The 16,538-nt window shown below is 45.7% G+C and overlaps 1 protein-coding gene across 1 annotated transcript; it reads left to right on the top strand.

Moving 5' to 3' along the window:
* The first annotated feature begins 4,728 nt into the window (after nucleotides 1-4,728).
* LOC114503501 (C-C motif chemokine 4-like) lies at nucleotides 4,729-6,857 on the top strand. Its single transcript, XM_028521119.2, has 3 exons — nucleotides 4,729-5,236; nucleotides 5,746-5,860; nucleotides 6,475-6,857. Exons 1-3 carry the CDS (start codon nucleotides 5,161-5,163, stop codon nucleotides 6,560-6,562), a joined length of 279 nt encoding a protein of 92 aa, XP_028376920.1. The 5' UTR covers nucleotides 4,729-5,160; the 3' UTR covers nucleotides 6,563-6,857.
* The last annotated feature ends 9,681 nt before the right edge of the window (nucleotides 6,858-16,538 follow it).

The following is a 16,538-nucleotide window of genomic DNA, read 5'->3' as shown; positions in this document are numbered from 1 at the left end:
TCTTTTCCTGGCTAATTATCCCTCAAGTCTCAGCTCAATTTATAACAGAGAAAATCTAGAACAACCTGAATGGACAACCTAAGTAACAATGGTTAAATATAAATTTTGGTATAAAATTTTGCTATATTCATGCAGTGAAATATCATGCATGCTAATTTGAACTAACTCTTGAGTTTTTAATGACAGGGAAGAATATAAAGTAACAATAATAAGATATTCTACTTCAAGAAAGACTATTAGTAATAACAATAAAATGCAAAACTACAAAATGCTGGGTAATTTTCACTTTTCTTATTTATGATTTCCTATATTTTCTAAATTTTATATGGTGAGCATGTATATTTTATGGAAAACAAAGCAAGCTAATAAAATTTTTACAAAAATCAGACATCACATTTTTGGGAAGCCTCAGTAAAAGAACTAAGTGATACAGAGAGACAAGCTATCATATGCAGAGTTCAAAACACTGGTGGTCAGAATGCTCAAAGATTTCATTGAATATGGCAAAAGCATAAGGGAAGAAATGAAGGCTTTACTAAGGAGAATAAAGAAAAATCGATAGGAAACCAACAGTGAAGGAAAGGAAGCTGGGGTTCAAATTAATGATTTGGAACATAAGGAAAAATAAACATTCAACTGGAACAAAATAAAGAAACAAGAATTCAAGAAAACAAGGAGAGTTTAAGAAGACTCTGTGACATCTCCAAACGTGCCAACATCTGAATCATAAGGATGCCAGAAGGAGAAGAGGAAGAGCCAGAAATTGGAAACTTACTTGAAAAAATAATGAAAGAAAACTTCTCTAATTTGGCAAAGGAAATAGACATACAAGTCCAGGAAGCACAGAAATTCTCAAAGTTGGATCCAACGAGGTCCACACCAAGACACATTATAATTAAAATGCCAAAGGTTAGGGATAGGAGATAATCTTAAAAGCAGCAATATTAAAGAAATTAGTTACCTACAGGGGAGTTACCATAAGCCTGTCAGCTGATTTCTCAAAAGAAACGTTGCAGGCTAGAAGGGATTGGTAAGAAACATTCAGTGAAGAAAAGCAAGGACCTACAACCAATCTTACTCTATTTGGCAAAGCTATCAATTAGAGTTGAAGGACAGGTAAAATGCTTCCCAGACAAGGTAAAGCTGAGTTAATCATCACCAAGTCCTTAAATGAAATGATAAAGAGGCTTATTTAGGAAAAAGAAGATCGAAACTATGAACATTAAAATGGCAACAAACTCACAACTATCAACAACTGAATCTAAAAAACAAAAACTAAGCAAACAGCTAGAACAGAAACAGAGTCATAGATATGGAGATCATTTGAAAGGTTATCAGCTGGGAGGGGAAAGGGGGAGGATGAGGGGGAAAGGTAAAGGGATTTAGAAGCATAATTGGGTAGGTACAGAATAAACAGGGGGTATTAAGAATAGTATAGCAAATAAAGAAGCCAAAGAACTTACATGTACAACCCATGGACATGAACTAAGATGGGGATTGCAGCAGGAAAGGGGGGGACCAGGTGAAGGAGGGCAAAAGGGGAAAAACTGGGGCAACTATCATAGCATAATCAATAAAATATACAAAATAAATAAAATAAAATAAAAAGGAACATAAAAAAAAGTGTCAGGGCCTTTGCAAGGTCATATTACTGCTCGGGTTACCAGTGCTGTCAGCAGATTAATGGGGGCTGGGTGGACAAAATGAAAAAACAGATGTGAAAGTGCTCAGAATGGAGTTACGAGCACAGTGCATGCCAAGGGTATAGAAGGCGAAACCTCTAGATTACCACGAGTGAGGGGAAGTAAAAGGTTTTCCTGGAGTGAGAGGGTGAGTGGCATGCAGAATGCATTTGGAACTTCCTGAAACCATGGTTAATTTCTGCTGTCACTTCTCACACCCCTGAGCCGGAAAGACTTAAGTCCTAGAATAGTATCCTTTACAATGAAACTACTGGGTATGTGGGTTTTGAGCAGGGAAAGGAGGGGAATTTTCATCTCATCAGGGCTGGGGAATCACATTTTGAATAGAGTTTCAGGATGCCTGGTTTATTCTCACTTCACTTAGCTAAATGGAGCTTTCATCCTGAGTCCCTCTTACCTACCACACCCCATTCCCCTGAAAGTGGTAGTTTGGGCTGCCTCTGGACACTTACTAAACAAGTGTTTATTGAACACCTGCTGTGTACACAGAGATAAGCATAACATGTTTTCTGCATCAAGGAGCTCACTTTCCAACGTGGGAGGCAAGCAGATATATTACAGCTGATGGGTGGAGGTAGCTGAGGAGCTGTAGGAGCCCAGAGAGAGATGTAGAATTCAGTAGGAGGAGAGGTCAGGGAAGGTTCTCTAGAGAAGATGAGGACTTTTTTGCTGTTGTGCATTTAGGAGGCATTTATGATCATTCTCTATCACTTATTACTTAGACATGTCCTCAATGTATAAATCTCGGAGGCCACTGATTTAGCTAAACATACTGGCACAAGCCCTTTGTACACTTGGTGTGGAATTTCACTCATGTGACACAGCATTATTGTTGGGACCTTCATGAACAAAACATGTTTCCTTCATGAGCCAAAGAACAAACCAAGGCTATGAAGCAACAGCCAACAGTCAGACCCATGGTGTGGCTCCATGAAGACTCATCACCCATTCTTATTATCTGGTATCATTCTCCTAATGCCCCAGAGCAGGCATCTTCAAAATCCCTCCATAGTCTGAAGATCAGCACACCCCACTCATGTAGGCAGAGTGCTCCCTGTCAAGGGCTCCTCCGTAGCACACAGTGGGATTTAGACTTGATTTGGAACTGTCCGTCGATAGCTGAGAGATGCCCTGATGTTTTGTTTCTACCTCTGATGTGACATTACTTTATTCCATCTCAGGGACAGTTATTTCTTTCACTGCCAACAACATAGATAGACTGAGAGCTCTGTTCTGCTCTGCCTTCCCTGATGAAAAAGCAGATGACTTCTAAATTGGGTTGGGTGGAAATGGCATGAAAAGTCAAGTCTGTGTAAGTCCCAGGGAACACAGGACACACTCTTTCCCTTAAAGGAAGGTCATTGATATATGACAATGAAATTCCACCAACCAGGAGAGACCATAAGAGATGCTGGCACATGTGATTCCAGGGACCAGAGAACATTAGAGCTGGGGATAGGGGTCCTGGTGAAGATCAGAGCTTGTAAGGCAAGATTCGCATGAAGAAAAGGATGAGGGCAGAGGGGTGGAGGAAAGAAGTGCTGTTTGTATGCTTGTGGGCATGGCGGTGCATGTAGGTGGCAGTGGCGGCAGTGATGTGAGGTAGGATGGCATTGTACTGCATTAAGTGACCCTGAAGTACTCCAAGATGCTGCTTTGCCCCCCCACCCACCTCTCTACAGCAGCACCAGGTGGCCTGGTTTCCTGTTTTCACCCTTCACTCTTCTTTCTCAGAGCAGAGGCAGGTAGCAGTGTGGGGCCGGGTGAGAAGGCGGGTGAGAGTGGTTGAGCTGAAGGTGGTAGAGAGCTTGACGCAGTCATCCTCATCACCCTCACTGGCCCCCTGCCTGTTCCACTGTGTTCCTGGCCGTTGTGAGCTTCCCCAAGTCCCCTTCACATAGGGCGTCAGGTCTCAGGGCTGAAGCCCCCTCACCCCCCTCCCACCCACTCAAAGCAGCTGCTGAACCAGGCAGGGCTGTCCGTGAACATGAGGGACTCTCTGAGGATGGCTGGGAAACACCTACATGCTTAGACTACATGTTTTATCTGGAACATAGTGAACTCGTTGTTGCTAGGTATATCCAATCCCATGGTTACACTAGAGGGCCATTCTTTTTTTTTCCCTTTATTTTTCAATTACAGTTGACATTCAATATCATTTTCTATTGGTCTCAGGTGTACAGCATAGTGGTTAGACATTTAAATAATCTGCAAATGTGGAAAGGTGAAGGGATTAAGAAGTACAGACTGGTCGTTATAAAAGAATCACAGGGATGGAAAGTACAGCACAGGAAACACAGTCGATAATATTGGGATGACTATGCATTGTGTCAGGTAGGTGCTAGATGTTTGAGGGGATCTCTTCATAAGTTAGAAAGGCACATTCCTTATCTTGAGTCTTTCAAGCTTGATTCTTACTGTCCAAGTGAACACGCTGAAAGCTTTCTCTTTTCTCCTCTGTTCCCTCCTTGTTCTAGGGCAGACTGGCCCAAACTCCCCTCCTGAAATCAGCCCTAGTAAGATGGTGCCTCGTGTGTGGCCAAGCCCCTAATGGGCAATGGTTTCTCTCTCTGTGGTCAAATTCTATATATGTGATGACGGGTTAGATAGAAAGTGGGTTTTAGAGTCAGAAAAATCGCATTTCCAATCTAGGCACTGCCACTTAAGATGGGGACCGTGAGATGATCAGTGAACTCCCCTCTGCTCTTTCGTCCTTGTGGCCTCTGGGCAATAATCACACCCCTGCTCAGGGTCAGGGTAGCATTTGACATTTATTGTCTAAGGCAGCTTGCTCAGTGCCTGGCACACGGTAAGTGTTTGATAAGCAGATTACTGTCCTGTGGGGTCCTTCTGCACATTCAGTGCTGGACTCTTTACGCCCAAGAGAACATGTAGGGAACTAAGGTCACTCAGCCCAGCAGAAGGAGGCCTGGGAACATGACCTGGACTCCTGGCTCTCCCTTCCATCTTGGGGCCAGGCTTGTGGCAACCCTGGAAACACTGACACGAAGCTTCCAGCTTCTGGAGGTGCCAACCACCGAGAGAAGCATGATTCTCGTCTACAAGCCCCATCTAGCAGGTGTGAACATTTCATCCTTCCTCTCGGGTTTGCAATTCTCTCCTCAGTCTTTGTCACTGCCTTTGGTGTACCACTTCCCTCTTGGGTACAGCCCATTTCTCCCCTCCTCCTCCTTCTTTCCACTGTGATGACATCGCCCCGGGGAAGAGAAGCTTCTATGAGGGCCGCACTGTCAGCCAGCTTCTGTTTCCTTATTGGCACCATGACATCATCTACCCTGGAAATTCCACTTGCCCTCCTATGCCCCCACCTCTGTCCCAGTCCTCAGAAGTCCTATAAAGAGGGGATCCCAACTCAGTATCGGTACAGAGCGCAGCAGGGTTCTGAAGCTTCTGGGTTCTGTCTCAGCTCTGAGAAAGCCTCTTCTCCATCAAGACCATGAAGCTCTGCGTGACTGTCCTCTCTCTCCTCGTGCTAGGGGCTGCCTTCTGCTCTCCAGCACTCTCTGCACCAGGTGAGTGTGTCCCTTCAGCTGCTACCTCTGGAGCCATGGTGTAGGCAGCGCCCATCTTTCTAGCCAGGGCTGGTCCAACAGTGGCATCTGGGGATGGGACAAAAGGGAGCCTGGAAGATTGTTAAGTAGCCTGTGGTTAAACCTTGTGTCTAGTAGACGTTTAGGACATTCAAGTTCCTGTCTTCTTAAGAAAGAGTAACCAGGAGACTTGTTTAAGCAATTTCCTCTCTCTCTCTCTCTCTCTCTCTCTCTCTCTGTGCCTTAGTTTCCCCATCTGTTAAATGAAGGGAGTTAGATGTGTGCTCTGAGACCCAGTTCAGCTCCATGATGCTCCCTTAGGATCCTGTATTCAGAAAAAGACTCCTAGTCAGGGTGGATGGGATTGGATACAAGGGGCCGTATTGGGGGATCTGGTAGCTTCACAGAGATGCTGCTTGAATATCCGTAACTAAAAGCCAAAAGAGCAGCTGTGTGTAGAGCTTCAATCTCATCTGGGCCTTTCTTTCCAGTGGGCTCAGACCCTCCCACTGCCTGCTGCTTCTCCTACACCCAGCGGAAAATTCCTCGTAACTATGTGGTGGATTACTACGAGACCAGCAGCCTTTGCTCCCAGCCAGCCGTGGTGTAAGTATCAAGCCCTGGGGGGCGAGGGGAAGGGCAGGATTAGCTAAGAGGCTTGTTTGGGGCAGGTGGAGGATCTAGCAGTAGGGAGACAGGTCTCAGGGCTGAAGCCCTCCCAGACAGCAGTAAGGAACAGGTTACGAAGTTACCTGTTGAGTCCTTGAGGGGGCTGTGTGAGAATCAAGGGAGAAGATGGGGGGTTCCTGGGGAGGAAATTAGCCAGAGGCTAGAAAACCAGGGAAGGTAAAAGAGACAGAGAGGGAGACAGAGAGAGAGAAAGAGAGAGAGAGAGAGGGAGCTATCACAGGAAACATGAGCTGATCTCTTAAACCATGCTTAGAAGAGCGCGTGGAAAAGATATTGCTAGGGGCACTAGGGAATGAATGGAGAGACAGAGCAAAATTACTCATAAAACTCATTGGTTCCTAATCTGGGCAACCTGGAGACCACAGCTAACTCCAGGGTGGAACCTACAAGGACCCCATTTCCAATACGACCCCAGGAAGGGTCCCACCACCCATGGGAGCTGTCCAACACGAAGTGTGGTCAAGCAGAGGGAGGATCTACCACAGACAAGCTCCCATGTGATTCTCATCTATCCGCTCCTCTTTCCACAGATTCGAAACCAGAAGGAGCAAACATGTCTGTGCCAACCCTGGTGAGTCCTGGGTCCAGGACTACATAAACGACCTCGAGCTGAACTGAGCTGAGCTGCCCCAGGTGCAGGGCCAGGTCTCCGGCGAAGGCACCTGAGCCTGACGCCTCTCCGTGAGATGCGCCCTCTCCACGTTCGCCACTCCTCTCAGAAGTCCCCATGCCTTCTCTTAATTTAATCTTTATTATGTGCTGTATTATTGTATTTGTTATTCCTTCTGTAATTATGTTGGTTTTGCCAAAGGACACTTATCCCCTGTGGGGATGGCCCACTGCCACTGTTTCTCTGCTATTGTGGATATCAGATAATGCAGATGATTCTGTGTGTTTTCATAATAAAACTAGAAAAAGTAATACAGTTTCTTTGTGTTTTCATTTGATTTGGTATAAAGGGGATTGCCTGGTATTATGAATAGGGACCCACTGCCATTTCCAAACACAGTACAAATGAGCAGTTACTGAGGGCTTCACAGGGGCTAAGGGCTCTAAAGACAAGATCTCACTTAATACTTTCAACAAAGATTTTAACACCCTTAGATGTAGGGACTCTTCTCATTTTACAGATGAGGAAACCGAGGCACAGAGGTGATGGGCCTTGCTCAGCTGGTAGGTCTGTTTGGAGAGCACCGTGAAAGGATGACGCAGAAGGACAGCTGTGATGCTACAGTTATCATTTCAATACCTTGTTGAGAAGTTGTAAATAGCAGCAGCCGCACAATGTGGAGGGGAAACTAACAGGGTGCAGCCAAGAGGGGCGCCCCAAATAGGGATTTGTAATAGGGTCCAGAAGAGCTTGGAGATCACCACACCACAAGGCCACACCTGCCCAGAATGCTGGCAGCTGTGGCCAATTGTGAGAAGAGCAGGAAATGGGGCTGCAAAGGAAGATTAGCGCTGGGATTTAAACGGAGGCACAGCAGCCATTGGGCATCTCTCTTTTTGGGACCACGTGTCTGTTTAGGACCACGCGGCTTTGGTGTCTTGGTTGGGATCATGAAGCTTGGGTGAGAGTCAGGACCACGAGGCTTTGGAAGTGCTCCCTTTTGCCACATGGAGGGTGCTGGGAGGACTGTGTGCATTTGTGGGTAACTTTAGTTCATGTTATTTCAAATGAATAATAAATTCCTTTCCTTTTCACTGATCTCTGGCGTTGAGAGAAGTCTTTCCTTTGGTGGTGGACATAACGAACCTGGGGGTTCCTTTTGGGTAATAGTATATTGCCTTGGCTGCCCTTGCCCCCCCCCTTTTGTACTGTAACAAAACGAGGTGGTACAGAGTCCGAGAAGTGGGCCTCCATCACATTAACAGCGTATCATTAGGAAAGCCACCTGGCCTCGCTGGGCCTCAACGTCCACACCTGTAGTGGGAACAACATTATCCACTTCGAAGGGCTGTTATGAAGCAATGGGTAAAGCACCCATCACGGGGTCTGACATCTTGAAGATCCCCTCTTTCCCTCTCTGAGCCTTCCTTAGCTTTTTCACTTACAGTGGGCCTAGTGTCTGTTTTCCCAGTGTCATCAAGTGGATCAGAGTAGTTAGTGGACCAGCTCTCTAAAGCCCAAAGCAAAGGTGGAGTGTTCTCACGAGGGCAGAAGAATGGACACCAGACTTGGTCCTGGAGTGTCGTGGGAGGAACCTCCAGCCATGTCTCCTTAATAATCTTCCCATCAGAACGTCCTGTTGCATGAGTCAGAACAGGGCTCTGAGGTAGAATTACATGCACCGTGCAGCCTCGGTCTACAGAACACAGAATTGTAGTCTATTAAAGCTGGGAGGAACCTCTCAGACCCTCTTGTCCAGCCCTCTTATATTGTGAAAACTGACTGCCAAGGACTGAAAAGCAACTTGCTGAAAGCCACTTAGCGAGAGGTATGGGGCACACTGTGGCCAGGGGCTGCTTGTTTGAGACATTTTAGGAAAATCTGAAGCAGGAGCCAGCACAGGCCATTTATATGGAAAATCCACTGGAAACAGCTTGGGTGGGCCCACAAGTTGAGTGGGGCTGGGCCTCAGGGAATCACCAGCACCAGGTGAACAGTGTGAGCCAGGTTGATAGAGACTCAGATGTGGCACCTGCCCGCCAGCTCTGTGTGGAGAGGGCTCAGCAAAGGAACAAAGGCCTCTGCCAGCACTTCTGAGAGAAAGCTGCCCCTGGAGCTCTCACCCCGATGCCCGTCAACTCAGTTCCTCCCAGTATGTTCCTGGTGCTTTCGTGCTGCAGCCCCAGCTCTGGAGCTCAGAGGGAGTGAGTCTGAGTAAGTTCATGTGCAGGACCTTTAGGAGGAATGCCTGGAACTGCAGAAGCTCTCTGTCTCACTCAGCCACAATCCTCGCTGGGTTTTATAGCCAGAAGTTATGGGGACTTCTCTTCCTGGCACCGGAACCCCGGGCTGGGGTGGGGGTGGGGATGCATGGTGTGGGACTGGGACCCCTTGCTCCTCAGGAGGGACCTCCGCAGCTGAGATATCCCTCCCAATTTTTATCGACCACACATGGGTGTGGGACCAGCCTGTTCTGTGCCTTCACTCCTCCTACCAATCTTGATACAGCTTCTTTAAATCCTTAGCTGTAGGCGTTCCATTTAGCCAGATTTCAGGTGGTTCTGAACAATGGTTATTCTGTAGTTTAGCTATAATTCTGATGTGGTTGTGGGAGGAGGCGAGCACTGCATTTACATATGCTACCATCTTGACCAAAAGTCCTGACCTCAGAACTTGAAGAGAATAAATGTGTGCAATTTTAGGACTGTCTGAGAGAAAGCTGCCCCTGGAGCTTTTTGTTACAACAGTAATAGAAAGCTAAAACAATCACCAACTGAAGAGTCACTGACAGGGGCCCCCTCAAGCTCAGTGTGAAAGGTAATGGGACATTCTAGAAGGTGAGACAAACTTCCTTGCAGGAGAAACCCAGGGTGAAGTGGACGCATTCCAAGGTCATGGACTATGATGAGGTGAGACATCTCAAGAGGAGGGTCTGCGTCAGCAGCTGAGAAGGAGGGCTGAGGCTTCACCAAAGGCACAAAACCCAACAGCCCTGTCAAGAGGAAGCTTGACTCTTCTTGAGACTCTGAGGGTGGGGGAACCTTGGATTACTCTCTGGAAGATTCTACCCTTTCCTTTGTCAAATGAAGTCTAGAGCACAGCTGTGATCTGTCTGTGGTTTTATTACCAGAGAGGGGACAAGATTAGGGCCAGATCCTCCCTCACAGTGGAATCTTTTCCACACCTCCCTGCCCCTGAGCAGGAAGGTGCGGAAAAAACCGGGAGAGGGGAACTCCTTTCCACAGAGGCTGCATCACAGGGAAGGCTGCCAGAGGCCTGAATACCCTGGGTGAGGAAATGGTTCACCCAGGAGTCCCATGGTGGGCAAGTGGAACTTTACCCATTGCATAATGGGAGGCTTTGTTTTTTCCTTTCTCCTCTTTTGGTAAAACTTCCTTTTTCACCCTGAGGCCAGGGAGCCGGGACCGCCTTACTTGACTTTTCAGTGGAGGATTCTCTGGGTTTCTGTGAGGCAGTTAGAGCCCGAGCAGGTCGGGGGACAGAAGCTGCTGTTTGCGGAGCAGCTTCTGGAAGTCAGGTCTGTGCCTTTCTATTCTCTTGCAGGGTCTGCCTCCCCACTTCCCTCTCCAGAGAGGAGGGAGTCTGTTTCCTCATGTTCTGGTTTATGCAAACTTTCTGTCTTCTCCCTGTCTTGCTCCAACTCAGAGTCTTCGGTAATGCTCCCATGACATATGCATTTTCCTCCGAGGAAGCCAGGAGCTGAGCAAGCAGAAGCAGGGACCAAGGATGTGAGTCGAGCTGCGGCTGGTGAAAGAAACCACAGTTCTTCCTGATGACTGGGTCCAGCGGCTGTCCCGTGCGACTTTCCCTCCTCACCCTTCACAGACCCAAGGGACTTGTCCTCTCTTTCCTCGTCGGCTCTACCTGTTCTCCCTTTTTTATTTTATTTTATTTTATTTTATTTTATTTTATTTTAATCATTGTTCAAGTACAGTTTTCTCCCCCCTACTCCCATTCCAGCCCACCCACCCAACCCTCCCCCCTTCCCCCCATTACCCCCCACCCCTAGTTTTTGTCCATGTGTCCTCCAAATTTGTTCCTGTAAACCCTACCCATTCCCCCCTGAAATTCCCTCTTCTCTCCCCTCTGGTCACTGTCAGACTATCCCCTATTTCAGTGTCTTTGGTTATATTTTGCTAGTTTTTTTTTTTGTTTTGTTGTTTAGATTCCTGTTAAAGGTGATATCATGTGGTATTTGTCTTTCACTGCCTGGCTTGTTTCGCTTAGCATAATGCTTTCCAGCTCCATCCATGCTGTTGCAAAGGGTATGAGCTCCTTCTTTCTTTCTGCTGCATAGAATTCCATTGTGTAAATGTACCATAGTTTTTTGATCCATTCATTTACTGATGGGCATCTAGGTTGCTTCCAGCACCTAGCTATTGTGAATTGTGCTGCTATGAACATCGGGGTGCATAGGTTCTTTTGAATTGGTGTTTTAGTGTTCTTAGGATAGAGTCCCAGAAGTGGAATTGCTGGGTCAAAAGGCAGATCCATTTTTAGTTTCCTGAGGAAGTTCCAAACTGCTTTCCATAGTGGTTGTACCAGTCTGCAGTCCCACCAACAGTGCACTAGGGACCCCCTTTCTCCACAGCCTCTCCAACACTTGTTGTTTGTTGCTTGTTGCTTTGTTTATGATGGCCATTCTGACTGGTGTGAAGTGGTATCTCATTGTGGTTTTAATCTGCATCTCTCTGATGGCTAGCGATATTGAGCATTGTTCTCCCTTCTTAACACCTCTCCTCTTGGGTTCCACTGAGTCTAAGCAGACAGAAAATGGAAAAGGGTGTAGAAATTGAAACAAAATGGTGACTGCATTTTTCGGACTTTGTAAATGGCGTGGACGAAAAAGGGGCCAGATACTAAACCTGAGGACATCAGGGCAGGCCTGGATGATGGGCCTTACCCACGCAGAGAGCGAAAGTCACCACATGGGGTGGTCTGCACACTAAAATTCCTAGCTAAAAGCGGGTCATGGCGGGTAGTCACATCCTAGGCCTGTAGCTTCCTTGACAATGGTTAATCTTTACCTTTAAGTGAGCCTACCTGTTGTCTTCGTGCAACTAGGATAACATACCTTTGGAAGGTCAGAGTGAGTTTCTTTTCCAGACGCGTCAAAGGCTCAGTCACACACCCACAGCACCAGAGTGTGCCACCCCGTCATTGCTTTGCTGTCCACACACTATCCCCACGTGCCGCGGATGGTGACCTTCCGTACCCACTGATGTAAAAGAAGTGAGTGTTCCCATTTTACTTTTTGCCCGATCTCAGACATTTCCCTGCTTGGCTTTCTCCCGTCCCCTTCGTCTACCACCAATGAATGTCGTGTAACCCCCTTTGCGCTGCCTCCTCTGATTCTAATGTATAAAATAAGCTGCAAAACTGCCATTGTCAGGAGAGCCTTTCCTCACTCCGCTGAGATTCTGCTTCCCAGTGATTGTCATCAGTTTGGCTCAAACAAAATCATGAAAAGTCTCTATAAGTGTAGCTGTTTTCTACATTGACAACAGTTTCACTTTTAGATATTTGATAATTGTGTAAAATGTATATGTTTAGGAGAAAAGAGAAAGTTACATAAAATTTTTAGGGGGAAATGGGGGACCCCACCCCTGCCAATAGCTTGATATCATGCACTCAATGGTCTTGAAATTAATCATTTTTGAATAAATAACAGGAGACACTGTGTGAAATTTCAAAAGATAGGCGATGAAAAATAAACCTCCCTCCTAGCTCTACACCCAAGTATCCTGCTCTCTTCTTTGGAAGCAATGGATGGCTGCTGCCATTCTTTCATGAATTCATTCAGAGATTCAACAACCTTTTAAAAGTGTCAGGAAATGGAACCGCAGAAGCAATACTAAGGATTTCCCCGTCAGGGACTTGGGCTTCCAGCCCTCATCTTAGGGGTGCTGTTATGTGTCAATATTCACAGAGTTCTCGCCCATTGTGCTCCAGCAGAAAGTTAATTCTGACAAAATTTTAAGTTCCTGAAGCGTTGAAAATGAAACTTTCTTTTCCCTTTACTCAATTCCCTACACAAGGGCTTCCTGGGAACATCCTTGGTAAATTTCACAAGACTACCTATTCCATGTGATGCTTATAAATTTCAAAGTCACAGACTTTGAGGTACAAAAATGTAACATTTTTTCTGTAATTGAACCCAGTTCCCCAGTGTCCATTTCTTTTGGTGGTGGAACATTTAATCTGGCCACAAGGTAAATGCAATTCCTTCCTGATGTCTTTTCTCCAGTTGAGAATATTCCATCTTCCTTGTCTCCTTCTCCTATTCTTCCCACGGTCCCTCTGTATTAGCAGAGGCCAAATCATATGGGTCTTATAAGGAGTTTGGACTTCTAGCCAATAGGTGGCGGACATGCACTGAAGAATCTTACACAGCAGAGTGATGTGGTAAGATTTGCATTTTAGAAAAATCACTGTGGCAGCAACTAAAAGGGTATGCGTCTGGAGCCTCACTAATAATCTAAGGTAGAAAGGATGAGAAACTTCCTTCCCAAGGTCAGGGACTTTGAGAATGCAGAGGAAGACATGGATTCCAAAGACTTTTGGATGTCAGAGAGAAGGGAGTAGGAGGAAAGAAACTGGGTTTTATTTAACATCTGCACCTACAAAGTCCCATTACCCTAAAACATGCATCATATGTAACCGATGATTAACGTCTCACCTGTGCCTCTAGAGTTACCAACAATGTATCTGATTTGGGAGAACTGAGGAGATAGATATTCAAGTCATTTTCTAGAGACCCTAAGTTTCTCGAGGAACCCCAGTTGAGAAGGCTGCCTGCTTTCACAACAACTGTGCAAGGTAGGAGGTGTTTGCCTCATACTTATAGATGAGGAAGGTCGAGCTCAGAGTGGCAATGGTTTTCCCAGGGTCACAGAGGTGGAATTTACACCCAGGCCACGAGTGTTGTTCTGTCCCTCAGCTTTCAAATCTTCTTCTTACCATCCCATGGAGTATGTGTGGGCACACAGCATAGTGACTGACACGTAGGGTATGCAGTGTCACTTTTTTCCCTTTGGGGACATATTTGGTAATTAACAAATGAGAAAGTACCAATGATTCCCTTAGAAGCTGTTTTGAAATAGCTATCATATATATGTTTTCATTTGCTCCTACCATCAGAATAAAAAGCAAAAAATCACAAATAAAACCTACTCCAGCCAGGAGGGGAGAAGGAGAGAGTCTAGCGGTGAAAGAGAAGCAGTGCCGGTCACTGGCTCGGGCAGCGTGAAGGGGACACCCAGCGCCTCTCCCCGCTGGGTGTCCGGAGTTTGCCGTTGGACGGAAGTGGAGCTGCAGGGGAGATCGAGTCTCCTCCTCCCTCGGTTCCTCAGTCGGGGGAGGGTCAGCAATCGTGAGTCCAGCCGCTCTGGTGCTGAAGGAGGCAGGTGGTAGTAGTGTTTTGTTACATTTTTACACCTTATATTCTAAGTTGTATTTAAGTTTTTTGTAACTTTGCTTAAAACGCTGACCACTGCATATGGCTTAACGTGAAGTGTCTCACTGAGTGGGGGACTCTGAGTTACTCTGCCTTTTTGCCTCGTTCTCTTGATCAGCCTTTGTACTGGTGGTTCCTCTGCCTAGAACATTCTTTCTTTTACTTAATTATCTATTTATCTGTCTTTTTGCCGTGTTAACCACTGCTCATCTTTAACACGAGCTTAGCAGCCACACATATCCTCTGAGAACGTTTTCTGCACCCCGCCCCATTCCGGCTTAGGCACCCCTGCTACGTGACCCTTTTGCTTATCTCTGCCAAAGTGTGGGTCACAAAGTGTTGTAATTATCTCCTCGACCATGTCCCTGCCATGGATGAGCTGTGCAGTGGCGGGGGGGGGGGGGGGGGGCGGGGGGGGGGGGGGGGGGACAGGCGCACATCTGCCGAGCCCGGCAGGTGCGTGAGGACCACCAGTGCACGTTACCGGGTGAACAATGGAAGCTCTGCAGGGTCTCACATCCCACGCTCGCTTCCCAGCCTCAAAATGCTGCCCCCTTGTTCTGTCTCATTGTGTTTTTTCAGTTGTCGACTTTATTAACATGTTATAGAAACAAATTGCTTTAACCTGTGTTCATTGTATTTTGAAAAACAATTTTTAATACCATGTTGGCATCTTTAGGACTTATTCAGCATGTTGTATTTCTCAATGTTTCTTTTCAGTTGGCTGGAATAAACAGAATTTCATGCTTATATTTTTAACAACTATAAAAAGACTTTTTTCATCCTTCTCTTCATTATTAAAGATCTTACCAAGCCAAAGTATGCCAAGGAGCATTAGCTTGTTTTTTTTTTCTAATATAAAATCAATGCAAAAAAAAAAGTTTTTTATGGCTACTGGTCAGCCTCTGTTCCCATAGTCCGTGCCCTTGAGCCTCTTATGTTAAAAGGTCCTTCCCAAAGGTAGGAGAATTTAGATTCTAAATAAAGGGTTGGAATTTTTAACTCTCATGGAATGGTAAGTAATCAGACTTTCTCTTCTTTGGCCAACCAAGAACAGACAACCTTGGCTTAGACGTCTCCAAACCTAGAGACCCTGACACAATGTTCAAATGCCTCCATCTAGAAAGCGACCAGCTGTGGGAGTGTGACCCAGTGAAACCAGCCCTGAGCATGTATGAGGAATAATCAGCGCTTGGACAAGGCCAGAAAAGAGAACTGCCAAGCGCCTGATATTGGAACCTCTATAGCACCCCTCCCAGCTCTGACTCCTTCGTCACTCTCCCAGAAATATTCTGAGACCAAACATACCTAAAAAGGGAAAGAATGAGGGTAGACTGAGCTACCTCAGTAGGCATTTCTGCCACATTCTTAAGACGCAGAAAAGGAAAAGTGCTTTCCTGTTTCGTTACTTTTGAAAAGCCTTCATGCCCCAGGCAGTGAAATTGCCCTGTAGTGAGACAGAGCACATGGTGTTCCTAAGATTGAAAAGTCTTTCATCCGTCATTGTAAATATGCAGACGATAAAAACTTAATCAACAAAATGAACTCTCTGGAGAGCTGCCCCTCTAATGGTTTGCTTGCACATCAGTAATTTCTGCTGAAAGCACTGTTTAGAACTGATAAACAGTATATTAAATATTGATGTAGGAATAAACGAAGCAGAACTTGAACCAGACTCAATGTCATAAATAACATTCTTATAACAAAAGTTATATTAAACAGGGTTTAAAGGAAATTAAAGCGGGACTATGAGAAGTAGGATTTGATATAGTATCACATTTCTATACATATTTTATACCTCATTGGTGACCAATAACCAATTTCAATGACATTACTTTTGTTTTCATCTGTGATGGTCAAGGGTGCTTTTGCCCTTGTAGGGTGCCAAAGCTGATCGAACTGAAAATTTTTTTATTTTTGAGCATCAGTTCATTTCTTGCCACAACTTGGTTTTTAATTTTATTTGATGTGTGAGCTGTTGGAATTATGATTTTTAAAAAATTTTCCTTCTAAAGAAATGGAAGTTGAGCATAATGCACGCCCTTCCAGTTCCAACCAGCCAGCCATCTAACCGAGGGCTGGCAGACTGTAGCCCACGGCCCGTGTTGGTGTGACTCGTGAGCTAAGAGTGGTTTTTAGGCTTTTAAATGTTTTCCTAAAGATCAGAGGAAGAATAACAGTTCATTACCTGTGAAAGTTATATGAAATTCTGATTTCATTGCCCATTGTGAAAGTTTTATTGGAGCATTGTCATATTTTTTCCTTTATATAGAATCTGTGCTACCCTGGCCTAGTTGAGGGGCTGCTCCAGTGAGTCTGTGACCTACAAAGTCTAAAATACAAAATACATACATCGGTCCTTTATGGGAGAAGCTTGCCAGCCCCCAGTCTAAGTTCTTGGATCAACTGACTTGAGTGCAACCCACGTGTGCTCGCTCTCTCCCTGCCCCCCCTTTCTCTCTCACTCACACAATTTCCTGATACAACTTCCTCACTTAAGTGCTTAT

This window comes from Phyllostomus discolor, chromosome 8 (genome assembly GCF_004126475.2).
Source record: "Phyllostomus discolor isolate MPI-MPIP mPhyDis1 chromosome 8, mPhyDis1.pri.v3, whole genome shotgun sequence".
Classification (NCBI taxonomy): domain Eukaryota; kingdom Metazoa; phylum Chordata; class Mammalia; order Chiroptera; family Phyllostomidae; genus Phyllostomus; species Phyllostomus discolor.
This window is presented reverse-complemented; position numbering and strand designations above follow the sequence as displayed.